The following is a 16,657-nucleotide window of genomic DNA, read 5'->3' as shown; positions in this document are numbered from 1 at the left end:
AAAATTTGAGGCATCCCAAATCATTATGCACTTCTGAAAATCTTAGCCAGAATCTTCTTTATTTTTTGTAAAAACAAGCTTTTATTAATCAAATTTAAATATTTTACATTCGATTATTTGAAACGTTACCACAATATTTAAGTGGTTGCAAACGGAAATATCACAGCCTTTTTTTTACTTGTGCATGAGAACCAGACATTAAAAATATGACTATAAAGGAAAGTGAAATTGAATATTGTATTTTCATTGTCCCAAATGAGAGAAACATGTACAGTAAAAACAGCATAATGAAGAGCTCTATTTTTAAAACTCAATATGCCATTATTTGTAACTGAGGTGAGAAAATCTGATTTTTTTAAATATGACAACTTGAAAGGGTCTCATTGTGAGATGATCACCTGGAAAACAATTTCCATTAAAACTAACAAGAGTTATGCACATTCACTAAGGGGCATATAAAGACCTACCCATAAGGCTATATAATTCTGATCCTATCCCTAACCAGCTGATGCAACTATTCTCTTCTGGGAATGTGCAATCAAAAGTCTTTTCCAAGTCCGTTCCCCTTCCCCCCAGTTACGTCTAAATAATGTGAAATCTGCCCAGTCCCAGTAAAGTTTTAGGTCTGAAATGCTGCAGCAAGACTTGTGTCAGTGCTTATATCATCCATCTCAATCTTCAAAAGTGCAAAGGTGAGCAGCAAGTATACCTAATTATCTACAGTATATAGGTATAAGAAGAAAGACACATTAGTTGATGCTTTATGAGCCTGATACCGCTAAAACTTACTACTACATATAGTACTAACTTGTGCAATTAATTTCATAAAGTCAAGTGATTGAAAGCACTACGTCCAGCAATAAGCTTTAGAGAACTGCTGTGCAAACGTCATCAATGAAAGAAGTAAACAATTGTGCAGTTTAAAAACGTGACTGATACAAAAACTCAACCAATTAATTTTTTTTAAAATGCAGTTTGTATGTGTGAATGTAAATGAGATAACGAATGCTTTATCATCAAGTACTTGCCTTTATTTCTGGGGACCTAACCAAGGTTTTATCATCTTCCATAAACTGATGTAATAAAATACAGATGCAGAAGGTGAAATTCTGGGAGAATTATATTACAGTGCCCAACATATTAGTTCTAGTACCACAATAGAAGGCAGTGTTTCTGGAAACAACTGTGAAAAACATTTGTATCAACACCATCCATAGTTTTTGGATTGTATTATTAATACATGAACATGAGATATGTAATTGGTGCATTAAATAAAATTATTACTATAACTTACTTGGTTCAGTCCTAGAAACATGTTTCTGAAGAAAGTCAACTATCTGAGCCAAAACCTTCTTGTTGCAATGTGTTGACAGCTCTTCATCACATTCATAACACCTAAACAAACAAAGAGAAATAGACTGGAATTCAGGAGAACCAGGTTCACTTCCCAGATCTGACAGACTTCCTGTGTGCTTGGGCAAGTCACTTAGGGCCACATCCACAAAGGGACTTAAGCACCTAATTTTCAGTTTTAGGAACCACTGACATCCACAAAACCCCTGTATGGCTGCCACCAAACCATGTAGGTGTCTAAACTCACTTGGTGCCTAAATTTTCTCTGTAAAGGTACCTTAGGTGCCTAAGTTTCTGCCCCTGTGCATGCTCAATGCTGTTTCACTGTAGGCATCCAGACGCCTAAGTTCCACCACTATCCACAAACCAGGAAAAGATAAGCATTCCTCTGCCTATCTTGCCTATGTGGACTGATCCATTAGGTGTCCACAGAGTTCCCCTGCTTCTCAGGCCGTGGCTACACTCGAAACTTCAAAGCGCTGCTGCAGGAGAGCTCTCGCGGCAGCGCTTTGAAGTGCGAGTGTGGTTGAGCACCAGCACTGGGAGAGAGCTCTTCCAGCGCTGTAGGTACTCCACCTCCACGAGGGGATTAGCTTACAGCACTGGGAGCGCGGCACCCAGCGCTGGGGCATTGTTTACACTGGCGCTTTACAGCGCTGTAACTTGCTGCGCGGAGGGGGGTGTTTTTTCACACCCCTGAGCGAGAAAGTTGCAGCGCTGTAAAGTGCCAGTGTAGCCATAGCCTCAGGCAAATGCCCTACCCACTGGACTATAGAATATTCTGATATGGGTCTCTCTCAATTTCTTTTATTTAATTCAAGTAGAACAGAATCAACAAATGAATAATTAAATATTGATTGGGCATAAATAATAAATAAAATAAATCATGCAAATATATACTAAGGGTTTTACATTTTTACAAACAATATATATGTAACAGGGCTTTGCTGTACACATACAGTATACAAAAAAGGTAGTTTTGCAGAAGGATTAGTAAAATCGAAAAAAACTCAGTCCAGACTTCCATTTACCTTGCTTTTCTGTCCAAACTTAAAAAATGAAGGAAAAAAAATAATTTTGGGTTGATTTTACCTTCTTTAAATTCTACTACAGTGAACTGCTCATGCAAAACTCCGTTACTAGTAGCTTTATATTTAAACTCAAGGGAGAAAAAGTGTTCCTGATTTTTTAATATGAAAAGGCTATATCCATAAATCTTAGGTCAGAGGTTTTCATTTTTTCCATTATGTGAACCACACTGTTGTGGCAAAATAGTCTAATGCACTATTTTTCTCTCCCTCTCATTTGTGATCACATAACATACATGGGACCGCCAAAGCAATTACTTATGTAGACAATTTATATTATGAAATTAATTTATTTTTTGTTTCTTTTAATTTTATCTTTTTTTACAGTGCAAATATTTGTAATAAAAAATTATTAAGTGAGCACTCTAAACTTTGTATTCTGCATTGTAATTGAAATCAATATATTTGAAAATGTAGAAAGTTATCCAAAATATCTATAATAAATTTAAATTGGTATTCTATTCTTGTTTAATAACTGCGATTAATCACAATTAATTTTTTTAATCGACTTAATTTGTTTTGAGTTAATTGCTTGAGTTAACTGTGATTCATTGATAGCTCCAGTAGAAACATTACTGGCACTAAGCTTGAGCTATTCTGTGCTGAAGATGTGTGCAGAGGACAGAGGGAAAATGGGCACTAAGGCTTACTGCCTACTGGGAAGAGGTCTTTTTTTCAGTAGTTTGTGGGAAGCCATGGAGGAGACAAAGGAAGTGGGATAGGTCTCATTCATGTGAGCAGCGAGACTGGAGTGGAGTTTATTTAGCTTTTGACAAAGACAGCACTTTATTTAAGTTAAAAGTAGGGCTGTCAAGCGATTAAAAAAATTAATCGTGATTAATCGCACTGTTAAACAATACTAGAATACCATTTATTTAAATATTTTTGGGTCTTTTCTACATTTTAAAATATATTGATTTCAATTACAGCACAGAATACACCGTGTACAGTGCTCACTTTATATTTATTTTTTATTACAAGTATTTGCACTGTAAAAAAACAAAATAGTATTTTTCAATTCACCTAATAGAAGTACTGTAGTGCAATCTCTTTATCATGAAAGTTGAACTTACAAATGTAGACTTACGTACAAAAAAAGCTGCCTTCAAGAATAAAACAATGTAAAATTTTAGAGCCTGTAAGTCCACTCAGTCCTACTTCTTGTTCAGCCAATAGCTCAGACAAACAAGTTTGTTTACAGTTGCAGGAGATAATGCTGCCTGCCTCTTGTTTACAATGTCATCTGAAAGTGAGAACAGGTGTTTGCATGGCACTCTTGTAGCCAGCATCACAAGATAATTTACATGCAAGATGCGCTAAGGATTCATTTGTCTCTTCATGCTTCAATCACTATTCCAGGGGACATTCATCCATACTGATGACGGGTTCTGCTCGATAACAATCCAAAGCAGTGTAGACCGACGCATGTTCATTTTCATCATCTGAGTCAGATGCCACCAGCAGAAGGCTGATTTTCTTTTTTGGTGCTTCGGGTTCTATAGTTTCTGCATCCAAGTGTTGCTCTTTTAAGACTTCTGAAAGCATGCTCCACACCTCGTCCCTCTCAGATTTTGGAAGGCACTTCAGATTCTTAAACCTTGGGTCGAGTGCTGTAGTTATCTTTAGAAATCTCACATTGGGACCTTCTTTGTGTTTTGTCAAATTTGCAGTGAAAGTGTTCTTAAAATGAACAACATGTGCTGGGTCATCATCCGAGACTGCTATAACATGAAATATATGGCAGAATGTGGGTAAAACAGACAGGGTACACATAAAATTCTCCCCCAAGGAGTTCAGTCACAAATTTAATTAACACTTTTTTTAAACGAGCGTCATCAGCATGTACTCTGGAATGGTGGCCGAAGCATGGAGGGGCATATGAACATTCAGCATATCTGGCACATGTCTGTTCTCACTTTCTGGTGACATTGTAAATAAGAAGAGGGCAGCATTATCTCCTGTAAATGTAAACAAACTTGTTTGTTTTAGCGATTGTCTGAACAAAAAGTAGGACTGAGTGGACTTGTAGGCTCTGAAGTTTTACATTATTTTGTTTTTGAGTGTAGTTATGTAACAATAAAAATTTACATTTGTAAGTTGCACTTTCAGGACAAAGAGATTGCACTGCAGTACTTATATGAGGTGAATTGAAAAATACTATTTCTTGTGTTTATCATTTTTACAGTGCAAATATGTGTAATTAAAATAATATGCACTTTGATTTCAATTACAACACAGAATACAATATATGTGAAAATGTAGAAAAACATCCAAAATATTTAATAAATTTCAATTGGTCTTCTGTTGTTTAACAGTGCAATTAAAACTGTGATTAATTACAATTTATTTTTTTAATTGCGATTGATTTTTTTGAGTTATCACATGTGTTAACTGCGATTAACCGACTGCCCTAGTTTAAAAAAAAAAAAGAGAGTCTTTTTAATATTGTGTGTGTGTCTCTCTCTCTCTCTCTCTCTCTCTCTCTCTCTCTCTATATATATATATAGAGAGAGAGAGAGAGAGAGAGACACACACACATACACTCTACACGAATACTCCTATACACAATCTTACCATATGATCCATGTGCTGAGATTTATTACAATGCAATGAGGTTCTGTGCGAGCAGTTTGGAAATGTTTCAGAGAATGCTGGCCTTCTGAGTTTTGACTACAACCCTGAAAATGAGATCATTAAGAAAAGGTTATACATATTATGTATATTATATTTCAACAAATCACTACAATATTTTACTTTACAAAACAGAACTGAAGATCATTTTCTTGAAAAAGAGGTAAAATCATCTAGAACTCCAAAAAGCAGGATTCTTATTGATTCACTTTACTAGTGCTTGCTCGCAGGAATGGAGTTTGTATGCTAGAGAATTTCCTGCAGGAGAGCATAAATTTTTTCTTAGGAAAACATTGTTAAAGCACTCATGTGAGAAGTGCATATCTGTACATATATATACACCTCTACCTCGATATAACACTGTCCTCGGGAGCCAAAAAATCTTACCGTGTTATCGGTGAAACCGCGTTATATCGAATTTGCTTTGATCTGCCGGAGTGCGCAGCCCCGCCCCCCCTGAACACTGCTTTACCGCGTTATATCAGAATTTGTGTTATATCGGGTCGCGTTATATCGAGGTAGAGGTGTGTATATGCACACACACACACAAATGGAATTTCATGAGTAAGAATATACTTTTTATCTAAAGGGACACTGTCGACTTCAAATCCCGTAATTAAAAAAAAAATTATAATTAAAACTAGTTTCAGGCACTATACCAACCCTAAAAGCATTAAACTGTTTTACAATTGTATTTTCCTATATTTAGAGTCTCTCCCCTGTTGCTGCATGAGAGTTACACAGTGACAACAGAGAGAACAGTGAAACTGACTACACAAAGAGAGCTGCCCGAATGCACAAAAAGAACGTAAAAGAAATATAGAGAAAATTATTTTTCTTTAATCTTTCAATTATAATGATCTTGGGCATTACTTGTAACAATGTAAATATAGGTAGAAGTGTGATTTTTTTAAGAACACCCTGTATCTGTCAGAGATCCATAAGTTGTGCTATGCCAACAACCTTTATACAGTGTTTCTGGGGGTGTAACCTTCTTAGTGTTAAGCCCTGAGCCTCCGCTTTTTACAAGGGGGAGCCCCATGCCTGCTATACATACTTCAGCAACTATTTCTCACCATGCTCCTGGCAGCTCTACCTCTTTGTCTTGCCCAAATGTCCAGGACTAAGGTCAGGTCTACACTACAGACTTTTATCAGTATAACTACGTCACTCAGGGGTGGGAAAAAACCCACTCTCTTGAGCTACATTGTTATACTGACCTAAACCCTGGTGTAGACAGCGTAATGTTGGCAGGAGAGCTTCTTCTGTTGACACAGCTACCACCTCTTGTGGAGGTGAATTAACTACACCACTGGAAGAAACTCTCCCATCGGCATAGGAATGTCTTCACTTAAGCACCGCAGCTGCGCCGATGCAGTGCGTTTAATGTAGACCTGCCCTGAACCTCGCAGCACTGGGCAGCAGCATTCTGACTGCCAACTCCTAACACCTGAGTTATTTGTATCCAACTCCTGTCACGGCATTTTCACATGTCCTGCCCCCTTTGACTGGAGTCATTTCAAGTTTGTGTCCAACTGTTGACCTTCCATTGTATCTGTAAGGTAGCTTCATTCACACATTGACAGTTCTCGATAAGACTATTCATACCAATTTGCCTACATCACTTTCACCTAGTTCCCGCATTGCTTATCCTCTATTTCAGGAAAGAAATCAACCCCTTCACACCCCATGGGTAACAATACAAAAGTGAGTGGAGAAACTGAGTCATACATACTTTTCAAAAAATAATACAGGAATTTCCCCCCGTTCTCAATGATTTTAGGGCCAGAAAGGATCATAGTGATCACATAGTCCCACCTCCAGTATAACACAGGCAATAGGACTTCTCTGAATTAATTCCAGTTTAAACCAGAGCATATCTTTCAGAAAAACATTCAATCTTGATTTAAACATTTTCATTGATAGAGAATGTCCCAGGGGAGGGATAGCTCAGTGGTTTGAGCATTGGCCTGCTAAACCCAGGGTTGTGAGTTCAATCCTTGAGGGGGCCACTTAGGGAGTTGGGCAAAAAATCAGTACTTGGTCCTGCTAGTGAAGGCAGGGGGCTGGACTCGATGACCTTTCAAGGTCCCTTCCAGTTCTAGGAGACAGGATATCTCCATTAATTTATTTATTTATTTTTATTATCCACCACAGCCAATGGTGAGGTGTTCCAGTAGTTAATTGCCCTCACTGCTAAAAACATATGCCTTATTGCCAGTCTGAATTTGTCTACTTTCCCTGCATCAAGCTCTTTCTCTGAATCAGGTAAAGCAGGGACTTGACCTGGGACATGGGAGAGACAGGTTGAGTCCCCTAATCGCCAGGCTATTGGCTTTTCTGGGGGGAGGGTCTTGCTCTAGTTTTTCACAATAAACGTCAAAAGGTCTCAGTTTCATCCCAATACAGAGCAGGAAAAAGTTGTGAAATCTTTAAAATATACATGGGACAAAACATTTTTTCCTGCCCAACTGTACTCACTATTACAAGCACTCCAAAATTTAGTTCTCTCTTGAAACGTTACTCACCTATGACTAGAATTCATTGAGTAGATTGTCAGTACAGAGCAACACTCTTAGGAAGCCCCAGAGCAGTTCACTAAAGGCCAAACCTCTCTGGAAAGCTTTGATCATAGGGTGCCAAGTAGACTTCTCCTGTAGCCATGGAATGCTCAATGAGAAGTTATACAAGGATGGATGGCCGCCAATATACCCTCAATTCCTTCCATTTCCCAAGAATTCAGAGTAGACTCTGGAAAGTGAGGATAAGTTTGGGAGAACATGCATCTGTACTGACAAGCTACTCCGTTACAGTGGAATAACTTCTCCTTTAGTACTGTCATTCAGTACAGATCTCCACTCTTGGGAGAGTAATAAGCAGTAATAACCGTCTAAAGAGATGGGATTAAGGAGATGAATTGAACAGTGACTGTTGTTTTCCTTTCTGAACTGCAATATCAGATTTAGAGGCCAGATCAAGAGTAATGTTATATAAACACATGGATTGGGCTCCTGGTAACAGTTCTACATATTTTAACAATAGGAATGTTATGGATATAAGTAATGGAGTCCTCCTTAGACCTTGTCAATTGTGTCCCAATATCTGCTAACTAATAGTATGTTTTATAACTAAGGATACAATTTAGTCACGGAGGTTACGGATTCCTTGACTTTACCAGACCTCCATGACTTCGGCTTCAGCTGTCAGAGGCAGGGACTGAGCCAGGACTGTGCGCCCCCTGCCCTCCCGCGGCTGCGGCAGGACCCAGAGCTGTGCGCTCCCCTGCCCTCTGCAGCTTCAGCTGGAGCTAGGGCCGGAGCCGCTGCTGTGAAAGACAGCCCCTGCGCCCCGAGCAACACAAGTTACAGTGACCTAAGCGCTATTCACAGTGGCGCTATGTTGGCAGGAGACACTCTCCCGTCAGCATAGAGTGTCTTCACCAAATGCACTGCAGCTGCACCATCGTACTGCTTCTAGGCTAGACCTGCCCATAGTCTGCCTGGAAAACAATAAGGACTTCCTCCATAAGAAAGGATGAGGCATGAGACAAGCATTTGTTAAATCTAAGTTTTGGGTTAGATCGGTCATCATTCAGGAAGGGCAGTTCCTGGCACTGAAGAGTCAACACAAGGGGGGGCAGGGGGGCCAACAATATACACAGTTAGCAAGTTCATAAATTCCAAGGCCAGAAGGAACCACTGTGATCATCTAGTCTGACCGCCTGAATAACACAGGACATAGAATTTTGCCGAAATAATTCCTAGAGCATATATTTTAAAAGAACATCCAATCTTGATTTTAACATTCTCCATGATGGAAAATCCACCACGACCCTTGGTAAATGGTTCCAATGGTTAATTACTCTCACTGTTAAAAATTATTTCTAGTCTCAAAGTCAAGAGACCAGAGGGAGTTCTGAACTGCTGTTCCGCTGTCTAGAAAGAACAGTGGGTGTACCACGGGTAGGGTGGCATGCACACATCCTTGTATAGACTTGCATGGAAAGTTTGTATAGCTCGAAGAGAAATCAACACCGTCCCCAAGAGTCAGAGCTTTCCAGAGGTTTCAAACTCTAGTGCAGTGCAGAGGCTTATCCCAAAAGCAGGGATCTGTGGTGATAATACTTCCCCTTTGGGCAGAATCCAATTGCTCCTGCCCAGAGTTCCACTGAAGCCAGTGAGACTCCATGCAGAAATAAAATCTGCACTTGCAACTCCTTTCAGAGGATCAGGGTCTATATCTGTCCATAAATTTACAGTGCAAGTTTCTTTACCTGAGAGCCACATTTGAGGCACAGCCATATGTCAGAAGGAATCACTGGGTTGCCATCATTTATTCGCCTTTCTTTTAAACATTCTGAACATATTGACCAAACATTCTGAGCTACTGCCCTCTTCACATGATGCACATCCACTGCTTGGCTTACATGTTGGCAGGTTAAACCTATAGAATAAGAGGCACTCAGTCATTAGCCACAAAACTAAATATGAAACAGGAAATGTTCACTTCTTTTACAAAAGCCAGATTCAGTCTTCGAAGTGCATTTACAAGGATTCAAGTCGTCTTTTTTTTTTTTTTTTTTTTTTAAAGTGCTGTAATAACACATCACATTCCATTTTATGCTAATCGGGTGGCACTCATTACTGTAAAAAATATGTTTAATACTTGGGAGGTATAGTGAGCTTGCACACCATGCTTATTCAAGTTACAACTTAAGGGCTTTCAGATACAGCACTTCTTTCCAGAACCCTGCTCCAGCACAAAAGCTGATTATAGAGATTACTTTGAAGGTAACTATCAAAACTGACTGATCTAAATTGTAGCCTACCCTCAACTTGTTTAACAAAATTTTGTAATTGTAAAACATATTAGTTGTCTACTATTTACATAAATTACACCTTACAAAGTCACTATCTAGCTATATCTATATAGTTTTTAAAGGCAGGACATATTAGCTCCAAGGACACGATAGTGTCCATTTTCTGATGCATCTGAAGGATTTTATTTCCATCTTTTTTAAAAGTACTACTTTTCCTACCAAATAGAACACCCAAAAGCTACAAGCTGGTGACACAACCCAACAAATCCAAGATAAACCAAAGGACAAAATTATTAAACATTCATTTTCCTACTTTTTGTCAACACTGTTAACATTACTGAAATGTGTGTGTGTGTGTGTGTGTGTGAGACAGAGACAATTAATATAGGTAGTTTGGACAACTTTTCCTACCCTTAAGGAAGGCCTTCCCTGTGTTTCAACTACATCACTGTCCTTACACCTGCCTCCTTAAAATGTTAATGTGGCCAAACTATCCTCCTGTTCATTAATTTTTGCACCAATTCCCTGAGTGCAATGTAATGACAATTCATCACGCCATAGATGTTTGATTGTAAGCATCTCTGTTGCTGCATTCAACCAACACGCAGTTCACGGTTCCCACATGTGTCTTCTGCTTTGTTGACTAATGAAAACCATATGGACACTGTTTTCCCTCCCTCACTCTGATTGCCAAATGTCACATAATTTATTTACCTGCAATGTCATCTGAAGAGTCTTCATCCTGAGGCCTATTAGGCCTTTTGTTTCTCTTGTTTTTTTCAGGGTTAGCCCTCGATGGATCTTTTACCCGCATCTGTTACTTACTGGGAAAGGAAGGGAAAAACACACATTACTTCACCTCCTATATATTTCATCAAATCTAAGGATTTATATTCTCAAAGCATGAAAGTAGCAAATCAAGTACTCAGAAAAACCACAGTCCACAAAATACATATTTTATATAATAGATAAGCTTTCATCCAACTTCAGCTATTTTGTAGTGAGGAATACACACCGAGCAGTGTTGTTAGATAAGCTACTGCAACATGTAGAAACAAGAGGTAGCTGATTTCACAAATTGGAAAATTTGTGATTTAGCTGGTAGTGTTACATATTGTTAGTCATAAAAAGACAAGATGCTATAGTGCATCCATCATAGTTTACCACAGCCGTTTTGTTAAAGTGAGAAATATCTCCTTTTTCAAACACCAAATTGTCCATTTTGCACTTTTTATAAAAACGGTACAATATTTATAGTCCATCTATTCCTTATCTTAAAATCAGAAGAATAAATGTACACCTCTACCTCGATATAACGCTGTCCTCGGGAGCCAAAAAATCTTACCGCATTATAGGTGAAACCGCGTTATATCAAACTTGTTTTGATCTGCCGGAGTGCGCAGCCCCCGCCCCCCGGAGCACTGCTTTACTGCGTTATATCGGAATTCATGTTATATCGGGGTAGAGGTGTATTTGATATAGTATTTGATAAAAACCTACCCATCTTAATTTAGACATCTTTAAGTCAAAATCAGGTAGTCCTTTACATCCTATTTTGAAAAACACTGGTGTCCATCTTCATAATATGATACTCCCTTTCCTGTTTTACTTGCTTTGGTGAGCTGTGAAATAGTTAACAATGTTGATATTTAAAGATATCCTCACAGACATCCAAGTTAGTACTCACTGAAATTTATGGGGCACTTCACATCTCAGAGCTATTGGTTCAGGCTCTCTGCATACCCAAGCAAACATCTCTGCATCAGTCACACTCACTTCATGCTTTGATGGCTTTCTTCAGAACCACAGCCAGTAGAGTTTTTTTTTAAGTAAAAGGCTGAGACTCTGGAGTATAACTCAGGCCTGGTCTGCCCTACAAAGTTATGTCAACCTAAGGCCTGGTCTACACCTAAAATTTAGATTGAGCTAGCTACATCGCTCAGGACTGTGAAAAACGTCTACAGTTAGGTTGACCCAACCCCCCCTGCAGATGCAGCTAGATCGACAGATGAATTCTATCTCTACTAAGGGGGTGGATTTACTACAGCAATGTGAAAGCAACTTCTGTTGCTATAAGTATCTATACTACAGCAGCACAGCTGCAACATTGATGCTGTGCCACTGCAGCACATGTACTGTAGACATACCCTAAGTCGACCTGTTTCAACCTACCTGTGCACGTGTCTACATCCAAATTTGTTTCCTGCTGACGTAAGCACCCCATTACAGTGATTCATTAAGACCACTTTCCCCAACACAGAGGCATGGTCGACTTACTTTTGTCCATGCAGCATGAGAGCAGACGCTGCATTACCTGTGTCAACCCTAACAGTCATCCAGTTGTTGTTCCACAATACCCCTGTTTTGCACCAGTGGTTGCTCTAATCACAATTTTGAACTCCACCTCCAGGGGGGTCACATACACCGGATACTTCCTCCCTCCCCAACTCTAACACCTGCACTGTGTTTTTGAAATGCCCTTTTCTGATTGCCCACATTGGTGAGAGCGCCTATGAGCCCAATTTTGTGAGCATCCAACCATGCTGGGCTCCATGCACACAGATAGCTACTAGACATGCTCCTGTGTGGAGCAGGAAAGAAGTCGTGGGTCTCCTTGGCCTATGGGGAGAAGAAATTATGCAAATCCAGCTAAGCAACAGCCAAAGAAATACAGACATCTGTGTGCAGATTGCACAGGGGATACTGAACCAGGGTCATGACAGTGATGAGCATGAGTGCCTCCTGAAAGCAGAGGAACGTCAGCAGGCATATCGGAAGACGAGGGATGCCAACACCAAATCTGGGGCTGTCCTGCAGACCCATTGCTTCTACAATGAACCATATGCCATATTTGGCATGGACCCCAGCAGTATCCAACATACAACTGTGGATATGTTGCAAGAGTCTAACATGGAGACCACTTCAGGTACAAGGAGGAGGAGGAACGGGAGGGAGAAGCAAACCATATAAGAAGCCAGGAGTTATCTGAAACTCTGCTATAGTCAAATCAGTCCCTCCTGGGAAGTGCACATGAGCCTGGTGATAAACAGTAAGGGAGCTCAGGTGAGTGTACATATCCATTATTCCTCTTATAAGCATTTTTAACTTTTTATTGCTCAAAACTTCTTCCCTCCCATCCACTCCTCCTTCCTTAGTCCCCATTTAAGAATGGTGCCCATCCTATCCCCACCTTTACAGAACAAGGGCATTGTTTTTTGATTGCTCACTTCACTTATAAAATGTTGAAAAATAAATTCAAAAAAATTAGTACAACAGTCTGAATTACACAGTCTTTGGCCTGGTCTACACTTAAAAATTAGATCGACCTAACTATGTCACTCAGATCATTACAGTTAGTTTGACCTCACACCCAACACAGACTTGGCTATGTCCCCTACTCTATTTGCACTACATTGATGACATCTTCATCATCATCTGGACCCATGGAAAAGAAGCCCTTGAGGAATTCCACCATGATTTCAACAATTTCCATCTCACCATCCACCTCAGCCTGGACCAGTCCACACAAGAGATCCACTTCCTGGACACTACAGTGCTAATAAGCGATGGTCACATAAACAACACCCTATACCAGAAACCTACTGACTGCTATATTTACCTACCTGCCTCCAGCTTTCATCCAGACCACACCACATGATCCATTGTCTACAGCCAAGCTCTAAGATACAACCACATTTGCTCCAACCCCTCAGACAGAGACAAACACCTACAAGATCTCTATCAAGCGTTCTTACAACTACAATACCCACCTGCTGAAGTGAAGAAACAGATTGACAGAGCCAGAAGAGTACCCAGAAGTCACCTACTACAGGACAGGCCAACAAAGAAAGTAACAGAACGCCACTAGCCGTCACCTTCAGTCCCCAACTAAAACCTCTCCAGCGCATCATCAAGGATCTACAAGCTATCCTGAAGGACGATCCCTCACACTCAGATCTTGGGAGATAGGCCAGTCCTCACTTACAAACAGCCCCCCAACCTGAAGCAAATACTCACCAGCAACCACGCACCACACAACAAAAAACACTAACCCAGGAACCTATCCTTGCAACAAAGCCCGTTGCCAACTCTGTCCACATATCTATTCAGGGGATACTATCATAGGACCTAATCACATCAGCCACACTATTAGAGGCTCGTTCACCTGCACATCTACCAATGTGATATATGCCATCATGTGCCAGCAATGCTCCTCTGCCATATACATTGGCCAGACCGGACAGTCTCTACGCAAAAGAATAAATGGACACAAATCAGATGTCAAGAATTATGACATTCAAAAACTAGTCAGAGAACACTTCAACCTCCCTGGTCACTCGATTACAGACCTAAAAGTCACAATTATTCAACAACAAAAACTTCAAAAACAGACTCTAATGAGAAACTGCAGAACTAGAATTAATTTGCAAACTGGACACCATTAAATTAGGCTTGAATAAAGACTGGGAGTGGATGAGTCATTACACAAACTAAAAACTATTTCCTCATGTTAATTTCCCCCCCTACTATTACTCATACCTTCTTGTCAACTGTTTGAAATGGGCCATCCTGATTATCACTACAAACGTTTTTTTTCTCCTGCTGATAATAGCCCACCTTAATCAATTAGTCTCATTAGAGTTGATATGGCAACAGCCATTTTCTCATGTTCTCTGTGTATATATCTTCCTACTGTATTTTCCACTGCATGCATCTGATGAAGTGGGCTTTAGCCCACGAAAGCTTATGCTCAAATAAATTTTTTAGTCTCTAAGGTGCCACAAGTACTCCTCATACTTTTCACAAAGCAATCACTCTATGTCTGACCTATCTGTCCTCATCCTCAAATGAAACCTGCACAACACTTTCAAAAGATGAGCCCGGGATCTTAGATTCATAACTCTGCTAGACACTAAAAATCACGGACTGACCAGACACTGGATTTATGGATTATTATAACAATCTGTAACCCACTAATCCCTTCTTTTTGTCCTATGACTGCAGGTGTTAATTGGCCATTCTACCTTGAATGATACTATTAAACAATGGCAACTACTAAACAATCTCTTCCACCTTCAATTTAGCTCTGATGCTCAGAGTACCTTTCCCAGATCTGAAGAAGAGCTCTGTGTGGCTCGAAAGCCCTCACCAACAGAAGTAGGTCCAATAAAAGATATTACCTCATCCACCTTATCTCTTTAATATCCTGGGACCGACATGGCCACAACTACACTGCATATTTCACTACTGTGCATTTTAGATTATGTGTTTATCCCAAATTGATTTCTCTCTCTCTCTCCACAGGCACCATAAGCACCAACTGCTCCCTATCTAGCTGCCAAAAACTTCAACAACTATGATGCAGTTTTACATTGCCAATACTGTAAAGAAATCATTGCAACACACTGAAAAGGTGGAGACAGCATTGTGAAGAGAAACTGAATATAAAAACAAGTAACACAGGGCTACTGTACTGATTAAATGAAGCTCCTGCAGAACTTCCAGCACCAGGTTGCCACAGAAACCACAGGTCCTTGCCACAGAATTTAGGTACAGCTTGGCTCAGAGCAAATGGAGCCTTTATTATATAGCATCTAGAGACCAAGATGTTCTGTAGCTGTATTTGGAGGAGAGGCCCTAATGCATTTCTTCAAATCTGGCAAAGTACAAAAGGAATATATTCCTGTGGGCTGGTAGTGCCAAATCAACACATCTTCTGCAAGTATTGCAGAACTGCTGCACATTCTGATGTAAGCAGCAAGTAGAAATGTTTGGGTGACTTTTCATAGCTACCTGTGGCATTTTGGCTGGTTCATTGCTGGATCAAATGTTATCCAATCAGAACAAGAACAGCATTCATCATGGCTAGCAACTGGACAAGGTCATCAATCAGTAGTTCAGGACTTTCACTGCTGTGACAGCCATGAAAGCCTTTTGAGCAAACAAGTGCTCACTGACTGCTAGAGCAATAAAAGGACCAGAACTACTGACTGGTAGTGGCAGCAACACTTCTTTCATTGGAGCCTGTCATTTGAAATTCTGGTAGTGTCATATCCATGATCTTCTGGACCAAAGACACATCGCACACCATGATTTGAGCTCATAGTCCACTATTGACATTACATTACAGTCCTAGAAGAGTGACTGTATTCTGGACGAGAAGTTAAACAGACATGGCTGCCTATCTCTCACAGCTTTCCACATAACAGTTAAAGATTCGATAGCACTTTTCACTTTCATCTACCACTATTTGCCCATTCTCATGGTTTGCAACCTATGTGATTCTCCTCAATTCCTCACCCTGTTCTTTATTTTCTAATTTCTTATGTTTCACAGAAATCGGGTTCGCCTGCCCAGTGACAGTATTCACGAGCTATTTTTTGACTGAAATATAATATGCCAAAAGTTGCCAAAATCTTTGTTACTGAGTGTAGACAAGTATTTTTAGACTAATGGCTAGGGTATTTTATATCAGACTAACACCACTGTCAACATACAGTTTCACAAAGCAAAAGTAAATTAACCTACCTCTCACCCACCCACCCAAAAAAAGAAAAGGAAAACACTAAGCTAATAGAGGGTAAAACTAGTTCGCTGGATGTGTATTGTGGTCTAATTTGGATTTTGCTAGAATAGTCATAGAACATATAAACTCCTGAGATAACAGGGCAAGGGCATATCTTCACTAGCAACGGTAAAGCGCTTGCCGCGGCAGCGCTTTAACATGGCTGTGTAGTCGCGGATAGCGCTATAAAAAAAAAAACCC

General features: G+C 39.9%; 1 protein-coding gene across 3 annotated transcripts in view; it reads right to left on the bottom strand.

Moving 5' to 3' along the window:
* The window catches only part of USP45 (ubiquitin specific peptidase 45), an 85,871-nt gene that overhangs the window by 66,300 nt on the left and 2,914 nt on the right, over positions 1-16,657 (bottom strand). For all 3 annotated transcript variants that reach the window (XR_002908027.1, XR_002908028.3, XM_024198422.2), the window contains exons 2-5: positions 10,606-10,715; positions 9,346-9,515; positions 5,016-5,119; positions 1,295-1,395 (exon numbers count right to left, since the gene is read on the bottom strand). Coding sequence is in view for 1 of the 3 variants with exons in the window: in XM_024198422.2 (XP_024054190.1) it covers positions 1,295-1,395; positions 5,016-5,119; positions 9,346-9,515; positions 10,606-10,705 (475 nt within the window). In the remaining 2 variants the exon portion in view is untranslated. The remainder of the gene's footprint in view (positions 1-1,294; positions 1,396-5,015; positions 5,120-9,345; positions 9,516-10,605; positions 10,716-16,657) is intronic.

Source organism: Terrapene carolina, unplaced genomic scaffold (genome assembly GCF_002925995.2).
Source record: "Terrapene carolina triunguis isolate 2854851 unplaced genomic scaffold, T_m_triunguis-2.0 Scaffold42, whole genome shotgun sequence".
NCBI classification, from domain to species: Eukaryota; Metazoa; Chordata; order Testudines; family Emydidae; genus Terrapene; species Terrapene triunguis.
Note: the sequence above shows the minus strand (reverse complement) of the source record. Positions and strands in the feature narration are given on the sequence as shown.